Genomic DNA, 16,943 nt, shown 5'->3' with positions numbered 1-16,943 from the left:
GCAGGAAGTGATACCGGAAAACTAACAGAAGTACTTCAAATGCATGGAAAAGGTACAGTCACTGAATGTGTCTCTGATAACTGAACTCATCATTATAACGTCTCTCACTGACACCAGACCTAAAGTTTGTCTGTTGTTCAACCCGTTGTCTAAATATAATCTATCTGGTAAATAGAGGGAGCACTTGGACAAGCAGCAGTCACATGTGGAGATGTTTTATTAAAAAAATCTCATATCTTCATACACATTTGTTTGACCTGTAAATCACTGGGGGTTGGCTCTGGATTGGCTTCGATTTTATCACAGATTAAGGAGATCTTGAGACGCTTTTCAATTATACTTAAGAGATAGAGTGAATTTGAAGAACTGATTAATGTTGCCATTTGGTCATTAAACTGTAGGGCTTATATTGCAATGAGGTGAGTGTTCTTCTTTGAGGATAACCAGTATCCCCTGTAAGAAGCAGATTCCTAATTAGCCTCACATTGGATCAGATTATTTCATCTGCAATGTTCCAGGTAATCCCATTTAAATCTGTATGTGCACCTTCAGTATAACATCTCCATCTACTGTACATCCAACATGGCATGATACTGTGAAATGCGGTAATTCTCTTGTGTGCTACAGGCCTAATATTTCTGAATGTAGGATAATCGTTTTTTAACAGCCCAAACTGTATCCCCTGCATGATGGTTGATGTAAAAGGCATGCACCTTATTGGTTACATATGAAAATGTCAGTTAGTGATCAAATATTTTCTCTGGAATGGTTTGATTGAGTATAGGGCCTCCTCCGATTCAGGCTGCTGTTCACACACAGTTCATTAGGAGAGATTGTGCCCCAATTATGTTTGCATTATGAACATATAGATTATGAAAGCGCCCTCATGCTGTGGATGGTGCTGCAGGACATAAACACATGCAGGGGTGTTGTCTGCTCGAGTGAAAACGCATCTGAGCTGCAACTTACAATTACTTTTGTTATCGATTGCCAATTGCTTTTTCCAATTCATCACTTCATCAACATTTACAAAGTCCAACGTGATGTCTTATCGTCCAAAACCTATAATGTGCCAACTTAAAATGAAATAAATGAATCAATAATCAAAATATGTGCAGCTTTTCTCAGCTTGACTTGATTATTTGAGAAATTGGTTCAGATCTAATCCAAACCACTTTAAATAAATATTGTGGATGCATTCAACATTTTTGATTACCGTTCCTTTTCGTGTTCTTTTAAAGTGTCATTCTAATAATAATAATAATAATAACAATAATAATTAGTATTATTATAGTATTCATTGAAATAATATATATATATATATTATATATATATATAAAGTAAAATGACAAATACATATATATATATTATATATATATATGTATTTGTCATTTTACTTTGCATAATGTACTTTTTTCTGTTAGTGAGAGTCAATAACAAGAATGTACACAATACAATAACAGACTGTGGTCCATGCAATTAACAACGATATTATAATTTAGGAATATTTGAGGAGATTGTATAAAAAACACAATGTAGGAACTGCAAATTTTACTATCTTTTAAATATAAACATAATACATGTATTATGGATTGATAGGTTACGCGGATATATTTTCTACGGCCTGAAATTACAGTTGGAACCGCGAAAAGTGACATTATGTTGGAAACTTCCCTAATTACAGTCACACGTGATCACTTTGACAGAAGGGATCGTCGCATGCCGACTCACTTTATCCTTCCGCCAGAAGCACGGAATAACTCAATTGTCGCGTGTTTCGAGGTGAAAACAATTACTTCAAAAACCAGCTTTTCACCAACATCACGAATCCACCGTCGACACGCAACAAGCCAACGCTGCATTTTCCGGTTTCATTTAAAACGTGGAACTATAAAGAGTACGCGGAGGGATATTTGTTCTAAAATCCCAGCCTGCTCTACCTTCTTTTTTTCCTTCGGTGGAGGCCATGATGGGAGCCTGAGAGTTCAGCTGGAGCGAGAGGAGCGAGAAAAGAAGATGATTCCCCGGGACGGAACTGTCACGCCAATCTCTGCGAATCTATGAGCTTCGTATAGTTTTTATACATTCAAGGTGGAGCCTGTCACTTTTCTACAGATGCGTTTTTGCCAATCAGTCGATGACGATGTTGAATCGTTAGGAGGTCTCGGATCGAAGCAGGAGGCAGCGTTAGCTATTGTCGCTAGCTGCTAGCTAGCTAGCTAGCTCGCTACCTTAGCGAGCGGACTGGATCCGGGTTTCGCTGAGAACCGGTGAGTCCTCTTGTCCTCGCGCTGTCGACCGCGGGGGGCTCCGATTGAACCCCATCCGCTCGGACCCACGTCTGGCACACGAAGGACAACTGCATATGTATTTTTATTCGGGAGTGTTTTTGCGAGACGTGCTGCGGGGTTTGGCAGAGTCGGGCCTGCGCGGACAAGCGCGGACAAGCGGAGCGAGGAGGCCCGACTTTATGATCCAGAGGAAGAGCCTTTCTAATCCCACCGACGCACGTCGACAGTTCGGCCGGCTCGAAACGTCCCCGCGAGGACCCGCGAAACGCAGAGAGCCGCCGGCGACCGAGAGCAGACCCGCTGACTGCGACGCGCAAGCCCAGACCGCTGATCCCAGACCTGTTTCCATCCTTTAGCCCGTAAAGACTCCTGTCACCTGCTACAATGGCTGCGATTATAAAAGAAATGGTCAGCCGGAACAAAAGGAGATATCAAGAGGATGGCTTCGACTTGGACTTAACGTGTATCCTTCCCAGTGGGTTTTTATTTAACATGCACAGCTCTCGGATCGGTTCCCAGTAATGCGCGCTGCTCTCGTTGAAGCGGCAGAAGCGGGACCAGTAACGTGAGGCGGTTAGCTTCCGTGCTAGCGACGCTAGCTGGCTGGTCAGGCAGCGCAGCGTCGCTGTCAGCCAGCGTGTTTGGAAGATGGTGGATCTGTCAAACCAGCACGCAGACATGTCACAGTCGTGTTTGTAGCCGGTAAACGCGCCGTTCACCTGGACGTGGTCGCGTGCTGGTGAAAGAAGCGTTCCTGTAGTCCCCGCGACGGAGAGTGGAACAGCGGTGGAGCGAGCGGTTGTGAAATTGTATGTGGCATTAAGTCATTTTTAAAAAAATTTTTTTATTCATGCAGGTTAGAAGGGGGGCAAATAATTTTCTCAATCTTAAAAAAAAAAAAAAAGTGTTTTTACATCGAGATGTATATATGCCATTTAATTATATTGTAGGGTTTGTTTTATGATGGCTGAAAGGACTAAGATCATCCTCACCGTTCCTTTATCCCGGCTGGGTCCTCTATGGGTGAGTATTCATTGATGGACTTTGACAAATCTTCGAAAAATCTAATTAACATTGTCCTTTTTGTAGAGATAGTCATTTCCAGCTTTAGGAATTGCTATTTCAGGCCCATCTGCAGGACTAATTTATCATCTATTACCACTGATAATAGTTGACCTGGTTCCCCAGTGCAGTATCGCTGGTACTTTTCTGTGTTTTATTTGGTCGTGAACTAGATTAGCAACTGATTTAATCGTCCATGGGCAACTCGATGCTAAATCTGTGTGACGGTACTGAGATTGTCAAGTCGGATGTGAACTTGACTTTGTTTCGAGATGAATGCCTTTTTTGGCCTTTTGAGGCCTGAGTTTGATATTTCTAAATGAAGAGCCGCAACACATTACATTTGATACGTTTTGAATGCAAACTAATTCTGCCTTCCGCATTTCAAATATGTACTTTTGCCGGCGTTCTCAGTCTTATGAGATTAAATTGAACATCTTTTTTTTTTGGACTACTGGTCGGTCCAAACAAGACATTTGAAGGTGTTTGCTTGGGTTTGGGAAATTTGTGTTTGCCATTTCTTTTTAGACTCTATGGATCAAATGATTTATTGACTTATCGGGGTTACAATTGGGGAACAAAAGTATTTCGCAGAATAATCAAAACGATTGTACTGTGTCGCCCAAAGTCCGTATGGCGTGTAAATTAAACATGCGTTGGTATTTATTCATACTCTTAACGTAAACATTGCTAAATAGCACTGTTTTTCTCTTCTGTAGATGAATGGAAATGTAAAGCGGAGTGCTAGTTCCCTTGACTCAAGACTCGACATTGAACTGAAGTGTCCCCCGAATGTGTGTCTGACATCAGATCACGAAATGTGTGCATCACAACATTTGATCCGATGTTTCTCACCTCTTTTTGTTATTGTGCTTTTCCCATGTGGTCAAACTTGTGGCAACACTGCCTCCAGAGATTGGTGCCGATGTGAAGGGGACTCGCCAAACTAAAGCGCCGTCTTTCTTTTGACTTGAAATCGCTCGTTCGGATGTTCCTAACCACCCCTTTTTATACAAAATAACGTCTGCTTTCTGCAGTTATGTAACGCAGTATCGCAGTTCTGGGAATTGCCCTTAAAATAGAGTTGCCAGTGATCTTGTATCTGCTGTCTGAGTGCTCTCTCCCTCTCTGACCCTCTTCAACCCGCCACCTCTCCTTTCCTTACTACTCTCACTGTGATTCTCCCTCCCTCTGCCCCCTTTTTTTCTCTCTCCTCTCTCCTCCTTTCCCGTCCTCCCCCACCCCCTCGCTCGCCGGTTCCCACTCTCCCTTTCCCCCTCTTTTCTCTCGCTCCGAGTTGTGGATTTGGCGTGTGCGTAGAGCGGCGGCAGGGCTGGCTTTAAAGAAAAGGCGTGCCTGCGACGGCAGATTTTCTCCCCCCCCTCCTACTCGGAGCTTCCGTCAAGGGTCCCGTATGTGTGCGTTTCCTCCCAGCTGCAGAGCCCCGCGCCCTGGGCTACGGCTCTCCTGGGAGCTCTGGAGCTTTTTAAAAAACACTTGGAATAGACTGGCTGGGATGACTGCCAGTAGGTCCCAGGGTTAGATAGCCCATCAAATAGCATAGAAAAGCTGCGCTTGGCCCCTAATTAGGTATTTGAAGCCCTGATGGACTGTGTTACGGCGCAGTGTGTACACTGCATGTCCCCGTGGCAGGATGCAAGCAAAAACATCGGCTATTAAGGCCCGTGTTGAGCTGCACTTACCTCCGGGCACGAAATGTGTTCCTCTCACGGGGGTTTATTAAAGATGTTGATTTGTTTAAAAGAAATTAAGAGTCAAAATTGCTTTAATCTCCGGATGCGTGCGTATTTGTTCCGGGTTCAAATATTTCCAGAAGGTCTTATACGCGTGCGCACGGGCTCTGCCAGAGTTCGTCAGACGGCCGTGTCAAATCTTTCTGACCGGTTAAAAAGTGATTTGACTTCACGCCGAGTAAATACGGTCTGCTTCAAATGACACTGAAGCATCCACTGGAGAAAATATTCCGCTTTTTTCTATTTTTGACACCGTGGCACAGGAAGTGTAAGTAACGGTTGCCCTTTAGTCTGCGGTTGAAGTGTGAAATCCTCCAGCTTATGGCGACGCGCAGACTTCGGCTACAGGTAGGCGTCGCGCGCCTCGAAGACACGCGCCATCCCAATTATTCTTTTATCGGCAACGTGACGCTGATGTGTGCCTTTAATAAAAAATTATGCGTGTCACAGTATAATTGCCCCCCGACGTTTTCCGTCCCAATCACGAGCTGAAATATGGAGTCCTGTTTGATGGTATACGGCACATTTTAAAAGCAGGTGTGGCACGAGCCAGTCGGTGCAAAGTGTCGCTTCTTGGCCGCCGCGCGTAAAAACACAAATGGGTTTTTGTTCATTAAAAAGTGTTTCTTTTTTTTTTCGTGCGTTCGATCTCGATGGATATTTTCAAGTAGTTTTTGCGACCGGGCACGGGAAAAAAAGAGATACGCCGAACATTTGCGACGATCCCGATATAACTTTGGGCTCTAAAAATAAATGCGGGTCAGGGAGCGGAGACTCTCCTCGCGCGGCCACATGTGGGCCCGGCTCGTCCCGGAGCGCCGCTCCTCCTGTCGAGGCCATCTGCCACAACGCCGACACACCGATCGGCTCGTCTCCCGTCTATCCGTACCGACGGTGACACCCTCGTATTTACACAGGCTGTTACTCTCCAACGCTCTGCTACCCACCTCTGCATTGTTGTCATCGGGGAATTCTTGGATCGCAACATAAATAGATTGTGACTCCGTTTAAATATATACATCTATTTCCGTTTTTTGTTTCATTACATAACTGTTTAAAGCAGGCCTCGTTCTTCGGGTGGAAGACGTGTCGGTTACGCTGCCTTCGTGACTTATTCCCTGAAAGGACTTGAGTTTCAGTCGTGCACAATGTACATTTCCTTGACTCCAGCCTGAACAGATATCTACCCAAACATCATTGCGATGGGCTTTCCAGCGGAGAGACTCGAAGGCGTGTACAGAAACAATATAGACGACGTAGTACGGTGAGTCGTGTTGCTTCTGTTCTGCGATCCGAGAAACGTGTGGCATAGGGGGGGGGGAAATCAATTCCACCGAATAGTTCTGTCTGTTTTGCCCTGGCGGTTGATCTCATAAATGTTCTCTTGAAAACAGGTTTTTGGATTCAAAGCATAAAAACCACTACAAGATCTACAACCTGTAAGTGTTCCACATTTAGTTTGTGCTTTGTTCACTTAATAACTTCCTCTAACTGGAGTTTTGTTCTTCCCATTTCAGCTGCGCAGAAAGACACTACGATGCTACCAAATTTAACTGCAGAGGTAGGGCGCTTAATATATTTAATAAATGCTTTCTCTCTTTAAAAAAACAACGACACATTGACCTAAATGCCTGACACGCACACAAGGTCGACACAATCACGCACTGTCTCCCGTGTCTCGACTCACCTGTTCGCCCCGTGTCCACATGTGTGTCCCTCTCTCCGCCTGCATCCCGCCACGCATCAGTTGCACAGTACCCCTTCGAAGACCACAACCCTCCGCAGCTGGAGCTGATTAAGCCGTTTTGCGAAGACCTGGACCAGTGGCTCAGCGAGGATGACAATCACGTGGCGGCCATCCACTGTAAGGCCGGGAAGGGCCGCACCGGAGTCATGATCTGCGCCTATCTCCTCCACCGGGGCAAATTCCAGAAGGCCCAAGAAGCGCTCGACTTTTACGGAGAAGTCCGGACAAGGGACAAGAAGGTGGGATAATAATCACACGGCCGACATGCCTTCGAACCACGGCGGCTTTTCAGCTTCGGATCAATTGTTGCAGGAAGCGTAACATTCCATTAACTAGAACAGCCACTCGGTAGAGCGCATACCTTCGCATATCACAAGATTGGGCATTGAATTATGAACATGTTGGCATTAGTTGCATGCCAATTGGATAGAAATTGACCGCGCTATGGTAAAAAGAAGATTTTGACATTTTCATGACCTTTGACCCGGTCAATCCCAAAATCTAATCAAATGGTCCCCGGATAATAACCAATCATCCCACCAAATTTCATGCGATTCGGTTTAATACTTTTTGAGTTATGCGAGTAACACGCATACAAACAAATAAATACGCGGCGATCAAAACATAACCTTCCGCATTTTCAATGCGAAGGTAATTATCAATTAGTCTGCAGATTATTTTCTTGATTGGTTTTATCCTAGATTTCATTGTTTAAAAAAAAAAAGAAGTCTATTGACATAAAATTTGTTTTAACAAAATCAGCAGATGTTTAAATTTACCGTGATATTTAAGGCAGAACATAGTATTTGGCTTTTTTTTTTTTCCTTTTAAAAATTGTATCTAATAATAATCCAAATGGCTATCGAGTCATTTTTAGTTTCAGCTCTGTTCACTCGAACACACGCGGAAAATAGAACATCATCGTCTCCGTTCCGGACCTCTAAACATTGTCCCTTTTCTTTGTCGTCGCAGGGAGTCACGATCCCGAGCCAGCGCCGCTACGTCTACTACTACAGCCACCTGCACCAGCACCAGCTCGACTACAAGCCGGTGGCGCTCCTCTTCCACAAAATGGTCTTCGAGACGCTCCCCATGTTCAGCGGGGGCACCTGCAGTGAGTCACGCTCGTGTTCAACCGTAACTCCCGACCCGGGCGTCGGCACGCCGTCCGGCCGCTACAGCCGCGGTGTATTTCTCACGAGGCCGGCTCGTCCTCCGCCCTCTTAAAGCACGCTTTCCATCACATCCCCTCTTGTTTGTCACGGTTCTTAGAACTCCAACGTGTGCAAAGTTGAGCATTTTAGCCATTTTTTGGGGGGATTTTTTTTTTAGCTTCCTCACGAGGATCGCCTTTAAAGAAGACGGGTTCTGCTTTCATTTGTCCTTTTTCTGCTGTGCAATACCGTTCTCGTTCAGAGGAATTGCAATATTCACTGTTTGAACAGAGTCGAGCACTTAGAGCCCGACGCGCACACACACACACACACACACATGCAACATTACAGTAAAAGCCAGATATATTTTATATGCTTTACCCACATAACCAGGAAGTTGCAGTCGGTAATGCAATTACTTATTTTGGTTCGTGTTAATAAGGCGGTCGTTGTTGTTTTTTAAGTCTCTTATTAGGACACGCGTATCACTGCATGTTTGCTCTGAGCTCGAGTGTTATCACTTTGTTGTAAAATGGCGCGAACGCAAACACCGGCTCTCGTGTTCGGCGGCAGAGACCGAAGAAAAAGTCGGACTCTGAATTTGCTGTAATTAAAAAGTGCGGCGCGCCCAAAACTTTCTCAACGGCGGCGCTCGTTTTTATCTTTCCACATCCCTTCTTGTATTTCGACTGAAGTCTTCCCCACAGAGAAATTCGTAAGACCTCTGGGTGAAATTTACTTGCCGATAATAACACTTTTCAACTTTCAGCAGAAATACATTTTTTTTTTTCGCGTGCATGTCCATACGTTCTCAACTTTAATGCTCTGTGTTGCTTTTTAATTGGGTTAATGTCTTCGGAATCTCTTCTCTCCTTTTAAAGTGTGTCCAAGTCTCTCGACGCCGGGCGCCTCTCTGTATCTGAATCTCTCCGCTTGTCGCTGTCCCGTCACAAAAAGCGCCTCCTTCCTTGATCTCTGTGACTTTAACACCCGACTGTGCTGAGCATCCCCTCACTGTATTGATCTTTCCTCCTAACCCTCCCTTTTTTTTAAAAGGCCCTATTCTGAACACTCAAATCCACCTTTCCTAGCCTCAGGTTCGTGCTCACCCGCAGCGATAGAGTAGCAGCTAGTTTAAGTTCTAAATTACTCCGTTTCAGATTTTCTGTTTGCTTAATTTATGTTTTGTGGTTGAGCAATTTCAAGTTCCCCCTTTCCTCCTTCCTCTTGGTGCATCTCGCAGCGTGTCGTGTCAAATGTTCGACGACGCACGCGTCCGCCTTGTAGACATGTACTGTATGTTTTGAAGATTAAAAACTACGTAGATATATATATATGTATATATATGTGTGTATATATATGTATATATATTAGGGCTGTCAATCGATTAAAAAAATTTAACTAATTAATCGCACATTTTGAAATTCATTAATCGCGATTAAAAGTATTTTTTTCTTCTAAAGACTAAATCTTCTAAATGAACGAGTAATCCCTCCAGACAGCGTGTATTTTAGACACTTGTTTAATTATATTCTTTTTTTAAAGACAACTTCACACAGAGCTGTGTTTTCAAAGAGGCTCCTACCTATAAAGTGCCAGCGAGGTATTTAATATCGTGGATGATAAATTGTTTCTTCAGTGAAACATCCAGATTAGTAAACAAAGGCTTTTGCATGTGACACATCCCAGTGTTTCCCCCACCATTCTATCAGGGTGAGGCCCCGCCCCCCTGTAATGTTCTCTATCGCGCCAGATTACAGCAGAAGTAATGTACGGTTCTTTCCTTAAAGACGTCTTTGTTCTTTTATTAAACTAAACGTCTGTTGTTGATCGTCTCTACAGCAGCATGTCATTCTGTCTCCACGTGTCGGTCACTCTTCTCGGCTCTCCGTCTCGCGCGCCGCAGAGCTCCATGCCGGCGTGTCTGCGCGCGCATCGGGACGGAGCAACAAAAAAAAAGTCACCTGCACCTTCCGCCCCGCGTCACCGACACGTCGCCCGATGTTTCTCTGTGAATATGGAGGAGCAGACGGGAGGAAGGAGCGGACTGCCGCGGCTTGACACTCACAGGAGTGCAACAACTTCAATGACACCGGAAGTAAACAAAGTTGCGTTAATTGCGTTAAAATATTTTAGTGCGTTAATCGCGGCCAAATTAATCGCATAGATTAACGCGTTAACGCCGACAGCCCTAATATATATGTGTGTGTATATATATGTGTATATATTAGGGCTGTCAGCGTTAACGCGTTAATCTATGCGATTAATTTGGCCGCGTTAACGCACTAAAATATTTTAACGCAGTTAACGCAACTGTTTACTTCCGTGTTCGTGACGTTTTCACTCCTGAGTGTTAAACCGCAGTACGGTTTAACACTGTTTCCGTTTTTAAAACAATTATTTCTCCGCGAAAATAAGGAGCAGAAATCAGTTTAAACTCGTGGATGAATCAGTCGGGTTTCCTCCTGCTCCTCCTTCCTCCCGTCTCCCCCTCTGAGACACAGAGGAACGGAGGGGCGACGTGTCGACTGTCGTGGGAGGCGGCGCGGAAAGAACTCGTCACACGAAACCTTCACCGTGATTGGTCAATCCGTTTGTCTGTCAACATTTTGCGAAAAAAACAACCAATGAACACTCAGTAAATCACAAAGGACCTCCCACCTCACAGGTGAGGCTCATTAGCAGCCTGTCAGTCAGAACTCAGAAGCCAGCGAAAACGGCGCGAGGACAATTGTGCCTCATTGTAGAGAGATGAGATTGTTCTGGAATGTTTGATGTATAACACGTGGGTATGTGTCATATGCAAACGCCTTTAAAAGGTGAATTTACATTTTTTTTGTAAAATGAGCCCAGCCTCCAGAGGGTGAACAGGACATATGTGAATGTCAGTCAGTCACCAAGGCCACTGGTTCTACTGCTGTTCAGTGGTAAAGATGACAGGACCAATGGAGTCTCAATATACTTCTTTTTTTTTTACTAATCTGGATGTTTCACTGAAGAAACAATTTATCATCCACAATATTAAATACCTTGCTGGCACTTTATAGGTAGGAGCCTCTTTGAAAACACAGCTCTGTGTGAAGTTTGGTCTTTAAAAAGAAGAACAACTTTTAATCGCGATTAATGAATTTCAAAATGTGCGATTAATGAGTTAATTTTTTTTCATCGATTGACAGCCCTCGTATATATATATATATGTGTGTGTGTTTATATATGTGTGTATATATATATATACATGTGTATATATGTATAGATGTGTGAATATATATATATATCGATATAGATATATATATATACACACAGATATCTGTAACTATTTGTGTGGAGCTCTTGTGTCTGCCTGCCGTGCCGTCGGGCCCCTCACGGTCCGGCCCCGTCCTGTTTGTAATAATCTCCTTCTTTCTCTCTAAGGGGACAGTACCGTTAAAAACAGGAGCGAGCCGATCCCTCTGGGCTTCAGGAAAGGGAATTGGCATTGGGGTAAATGAGCCTTTCATCCATTATTATCATTTCACTCATTTGTTTATATACGGCCCCAGAGAGCCACCAGGCAGTAGCAGCCATGTTGCCGGGCAGGATAGGATCAGTTTATATCAAGTCACCGCCCGACACCACCACCCTGACGTGAAGAAGGCGGGGTTTAAATTCTCCTTCATGCAGCGTGTGGCGCCGGTTTAAAACCGAAGCGTGCGTGTGTGTGTGCGTGCCGGCGTCTCTTTGGGCGTGACGTATTGTCTTTCCCCTCCTTAATTCTAGCATGATTTGCACTCTGAATGGAGAGGTGGTGGCGGTGTGCCGTTTTCTTTTTGCCCGACTCGTGCAATAACACCGGGTTCCTCGCCTTGCCCTCTCGACACACGCCCCCCCCGCTCCTCCCGCAACTCACTCTCGTGTTTTCTGTGTCTCTCCTTTCCTCGCACGTCTCACAAACGTGCCCTCCCGTGGCGCAACGTTGACTCTTTTTGCAGATCCCCAGTTTGTGGTGTTCCAGCTGAAGGTGAAGATCCACACATCGAACCCCGCGCACACGCGTCGCGAGGACAAGCACATGTTTTTCGAAATCCCCCAGCCGCTGCCAGTTTGCGGAGATATCAAAGTGGAGTTCTTCCATAAACAGAATAAGATGATGAAGAAGGTGAGTTGTCTCGATTTCTAGTTCCTTAATTGGAGCTTAATCTAACCCATTTCTGTTAGGAGATTATCGCAGGGTGCCAACAATTCTATTTTTTTTTTTGGCACCATTCTTGGTTTTCATTTCTGTTGTCAACAATTCCCATGAAAATACAATAAACATAAATGTAGTCAGGGTTTTTCCTGGGTCAAAATGGGTCTTCGGTGCTCCCAAAAAATGTTTCCGTGTATTCGTGCACGGCGGCCTGTTGAGTGAGTGATCAGCAGCTGGTCGCTCTGTCAAGTCGCGCACCTCACAGTTGCGTATTGATCAGACAAGAAGACACGCTTATCAACTCCAGTGTTTCCCCTACCATTATAACAGGGTGAAATCTGACCACCCGTCACCCTGTAATTTTCGTCTACCCCCCGTCAACAACTCTTCTCGGCTCACGCGCGCGCCAGAGGTCCGATGCCGGCGCGCGCCTCTCTCAGCCGTGATGCGTGCACACAGGTGAGCACACCTCAGTGTTAAATTAAGCTTAGGGCACCAACATGGCTAGCGGCACTAGTCCCGCCCCCCTGAAGCTCTAAACTTCGGGAAAACACTGAACTCGATTACTATTGATCAAAACAGAACGAGGGTTCGGCTGTAACCTCCTTGAAACATATAATTGAGAACATATTCGCTGACATGCACGTGATGAACACAGTTTTTTTTGTTTTTTCATCGCAGACTTTTTTATGTCATAGGCGCTCGGGAAAACGGCTTAGGCGCGCGCCCAAATTTTCTCTATGCAGGAAAAACCCTGGTAGTTATTTTTCTTGCAAAAGCCTCGTAATAGTGTAATTGGTCTGTTCCATTGACTTCTTAAAGCATGAACAACTAGAACGGGCACTCGGTAGAGCGCATACCTTCGCATATCACAAGATTGGGCATTGAATTATGAACATTTTGGCATTAGTTGCATGCCAATTGTATACAAATTGACCGTGCTATGGTAAAAAGAAGATTTGTACCTTTTCATGACTTTGACCCGATTGATCCCAAAATCTAATCAAATGGTCCCCGGATAATAACCAATCATCCCACCAAATTTCATGCGATTCGGTTTAAAACTTTTTTTGTTATGCGAATAACACGCATACAAATAAATAAATAATTAAATACACGGCGATCAAAACATAACCTTCCGCATTTTCAATGCGAAGGTAATAAACATAAATGTAGTTATTTTTCTTGCAAAAGCCTCGTAATAGTGTAATTGGTCTGTTCCATTGACTTCTTAAAGCATTAACAAACATCAATCAGCCAAACTGTTTACACCGTTGTAGATTATTTAGTCGCGCTGTCCTGCGTCCATAAATACTGTTGAAAATGGCAAATGCTTTTATTTACTTCTGTGTGAGTTCCAATTGCTAAAAAACAACAGTGATTGAAAGTTCAGTAATAAATGAAACTTTGGCTACGAGCAAGATTTCCGTCTTCAGTAGAAACCAGTGGTCCAAAGGCGGAACTCCAGACGGGGTCGTGACGCTGGAGAGTATTCTGAGGCGGAGCAAAACAATTTTACATTGAGATTTCTTGACGATAAGAATGTAGAATCTGCCCGGCCGTCACGAACAGCTTCCGTTTGAATCCTCCGGCCAACTTCTCCTCACGTCCCGTTTGCCCCCGCAGGACAAAATGTTTCACTTCTGGGTGAACACCTTCTTCATCCCCGGACCAGAGGAGAGCGGCGACAAGATGGAGAACGGGGCGGTGAACAATACAGACAGCCAGCCGGGCTTACCGGGCCAGGGCCCGCCGCCGAGCGCCGAGTGCCGGGACGGCGGCAGCAGGGACGGCGACAGGGACTACCTCATCCTGACGCTCACCAAGAACGACTTGGACAAGGCCAACAAAGACAAAGCGAACCGCTACTTCTCGCCAAACTTCAAGGTAAGGGTTCATTTGGATACTTGCCAAAGAGCAACGATAAGATTAGTTTATTATTATCATTATTGCACGGACTGAAGTTTCTGTTTTTTTTGTTGAAATTCCAGGTGAATTTGTATTTTACGAAAACCGTGGAGGAGCCTTCGAATTCTGAGGCAAGCACTTCGACATCCGTCACGCCGGACGTTAGCGACAATGAGCCGGACCATTATCGATACTCTGACACCACTGACTCTGATCCGGAAAATGAACCTTTTGACGAAGAGCAGCACACGCAAATCACAAAAGTGTGAACTCTTTTTAAAAAAAACAGGAAAAGAAGAAATTATACACCAGAGAAAAAAAAAGGAGAAAACTTGAATATAAACTCAAAAGAAGAACCTTTTGTCCCTTCCCTCCCCCAGACGGCAATAGAATATCATCATGTCAAATGCCAATTTTAGGGAAAAAAAGATAAATATCCTGACCAATATATTGTTTTTTTTATTTTTCTTTTTTTTCTTTGGCACGGCCATGTACCATGTGCAAGGTATTGACACTGTTGCCCCATGGGAAAAGGTGCTGTAGCTATAAACATGTGTGTTTATATATATATCTATATACATATGTATATGTATATACATGCATATATCAACTTTTTTTGTGTCAAAGACAATGGAAACCACAATCAGGAGATGGGAGTTGAAGTGTGGGAGAAGAATGATATACTAGGACTATGCTGCTCCTTCTCCTGTCTAAACCAAGGCCAGTGCTGCAGTCACTTTGTTTCACTCCCCCTCTTCTCCCCCACCCCCCCTTCCTTCTCATCTTTTACTCTCCCTCCCCTCCTTCCTCTCCTCCTTTACTGTGAATGCTTCTTGTGCTCTTTGCAGGCTGTCTCACGTGACTTTGGGTCTTTGTGCAGTGCGAGCTGCATGCGGGCAGTGGGTTTGGGGTGGGCGGGGTTACGAAGAGGCTGCGATGATGTCTAAAGCATTGCCATTCCTGTCCCCACTGTGTATACGTTAAATTATGCAGAACAAGGCATCCCATGTAATTGTTAATGTTTTTTTTTATCCTAAGATAATAAAAATATAATACACAAAACGGCAGGGAGACGAGTGTTTGCAGTAATGTCCGACACTACGTCGGAAGGACGGTGGTGATTTGCATGTATTGGATTTGTCGTCCAGCCCTAATAAATGTATGCAATGTTGTCTTTTCTTAAAGGAACCAGCGTTGAGATGTGTCTTCTGCGTGGGGGTTCCCCCCCTCCCCAATGCTTTGAGTCAGACTTGGACAAATGGCATCGGGGTTATGTAATACAGGGTTCGTACTGTCATGGAAAACCTGAGAAAGTCATGAAATTTTAAAAATTGTCATTTCCAGGTCTGGAAGTCATGGAAAAAACTTAAATCATAAAAGTTTTGCAAAAGTCATGGAATTTTGTTATCGCAATGTTCATTTACGCCGAGTTTGAAATGTTTTTTTTAAAGAAAGACGCTCAAAATATAAGCCGGCATATGCAAAATGTTCAAAATGTGTCATGTTTATCCCGAGATTTTGGTTTGGTCATGGAAATTTGATTTAACGTCCTGGAAATCCATTGGTCAAAATGTGTAAGAACCCTGGTAATGGTTGCTTTTTCGCAGTGAATGAAAATTATGCAGAAGAAATTATTGAGCAAGAAGCAGTTTTTAATCAAAAGCGACGCCAATACGGTCTTCGATGCCATTGCTGTTCACACCTAAACTCAAGCGTGTGAGACGTGGAGGAAAATGTGCACAAGCTCTGTACTTTATTTTTTTTAAATGCTGCAAAGCAGGTCGTCGTTGCAGCTGCTGGAGCTGTGTTCACAGCCACTTCCTGCTTTAAAGGTCAGCGCTCCAAATAGCGGGTGGGACTATAGGTGGGGAAGTGATGGAAGTATTATTATTGAATGCTCACTTCAAAACGAATAAATGACCCAACCAGGGAGCCCAGCGTCTCCAGTAAAGCCGGGTCTATTTGTGTCGATTGCCATGGCAACAGGTTGCTCACCGAAGCTGTACGGCGGAGCTCTGTTTTGCTGTTGCTGCAAAGTAACATTTCCATTTCCTGAATTGCTTTCAAAGCATCACTGACCTCTGACCTGAGCATTAATGAGCCAGAAGCGGCTTGACCCTCATACCGAGCCGCCGCGGTTGCGAGCGGAGCGGCGGCCGCGGGCTCATCGAGGCGTCCGTGAAACGAGCGGAGGAAGGAAAAGGCGGCCGGGCCGGGAGGGAGGCGCGCGGGCCTCGGCTCGACTCACCGCGCCCCGAGTGAAAGAGGAACGGGATTAACGACCATGTCACTGATAGGAGAGCAGAGAGGGGCCCAACGTCTCCTGATAACATATATGTATGAATTAAACATATATGTATGTATATATATATATACGTATATATGTATGTATATATATATATACGTATATATGTATGTATATATATATATGTATAGGCAATATATGTATGTATATATATATGTACATGTATATATATGTATGTATGTATATATACATACATTTATATGTGTATAAATATGTATGTATATATACATACATACATATATATACATACATATATATATGTACATATAATATATATTCATGTATACGTATATATATATATACATATATATATTAGGGCTGTGAAACGATTACATTTTTTAATCGGGTTAATCACAGGTTTTTGTGGATTAATCATGATTAATCACATATTACCGATATTCTCGGTATATTTTGTGAGAACATAGAGATTTATGACAAAAGACGGATATATACATTTATACATTCTTCTATACAATGGTGCTGCAACTCAGCAGTTATTTAGCAGTTTTCTTCCATATGGAACATTAATACATCTTCATCCTAAACAGAATGTTTAA

General features: G+C 44.0%; 1 protein-coding gene across 2 annotated transcripts; it reads left to right on the top strand.

Moving 5' to 3' along the window:
- The first annotated feature begins 1,988 nt into the window (after positions 1-1,988).
- Positions 1,989-15,269, top strand: ptena (phosphatase and tensin homolog A). Of its 2 annotated transcripts, XM_056435420.1 has the most exons (10): positions 1,990-2,754; positions 6,287-6,371; positions 6,502-6,546; positions 6,625-6,668; positions 6,855-7,093; positions 7,827-7,968; positions 11,420-11,488; positions 11,977-12,143; positions 13,800-14,060; positions 14,165-15,269. In XM_056435420.1, exons 1-10 carry the CDS (start codon positions 2,676-2,678, stop codon positions 14,348-14,350), a joined length of 1,317 nt encoding a protein of 438 aa, XP_056291395.1. In that variant the 5' UTR covers positions 1,990-2,675; the 3' UTR covers positions 14,351-15,269. The 2 variants fall into 2 exon arrangements, with proteins under 2 accessions (XP_056291396.1, XP_056291395.1); XM_056435421.1 differs by lacking the exon at positions 11,420-11,488 and having other exon boundaries at positions 1,989-2,754.
- Positions 15,270-16,943: the final 1,674 nt, after the last annotated feature.

The sequence above is a fragment of the Pseudoliparis swirei genome, chromosome 17 (genome assembly GCF_029220125.1).
Source record: "Pseudoliparis swirei isolate HS2019 ecotype Mariana Trench chromosome 17, NWPU_hadal_v1, whole genome shotgun sequence".
NCBI classification, from domain to species: domain Eukaryota; kingdom Metazoa; phylum Chordata; class Actinopteri; order Perciformes; family Liparidae; genus Pseudoliparis; species Pseudoliparis swirei.
This window is presented reverse-complemented; position numbering and strand designations above follow the sequence as displayed.

What these genes read in the sequence shown, in the direction of transcription:
- ptena (XM_056435420.1), top strand. Translation starts at nt 2,676, where the DNA reads ATGGCTGCGATTATAAAAGAAATGGTCAGCCGGAACAAAAGGAGATAT. An exon ending in CTTCGACTTGGACTTAACGT is followed by an intron (nt 2,755 to 6,286) that starts GTATCCTTCCCA and finishes CAGCCTGAACAG; the next exon opens with ATATCTACCCAAACATCATT. An exon ending in GAAAGGGAATTGGCATTGGG is followed by an intron (nt 11,489 to 11,976) that starts GTAAATGAGCCT and finishes CTCTTTTTGCAG; the next exon opens with ATCCCCAGTTTGTGGTGTTC.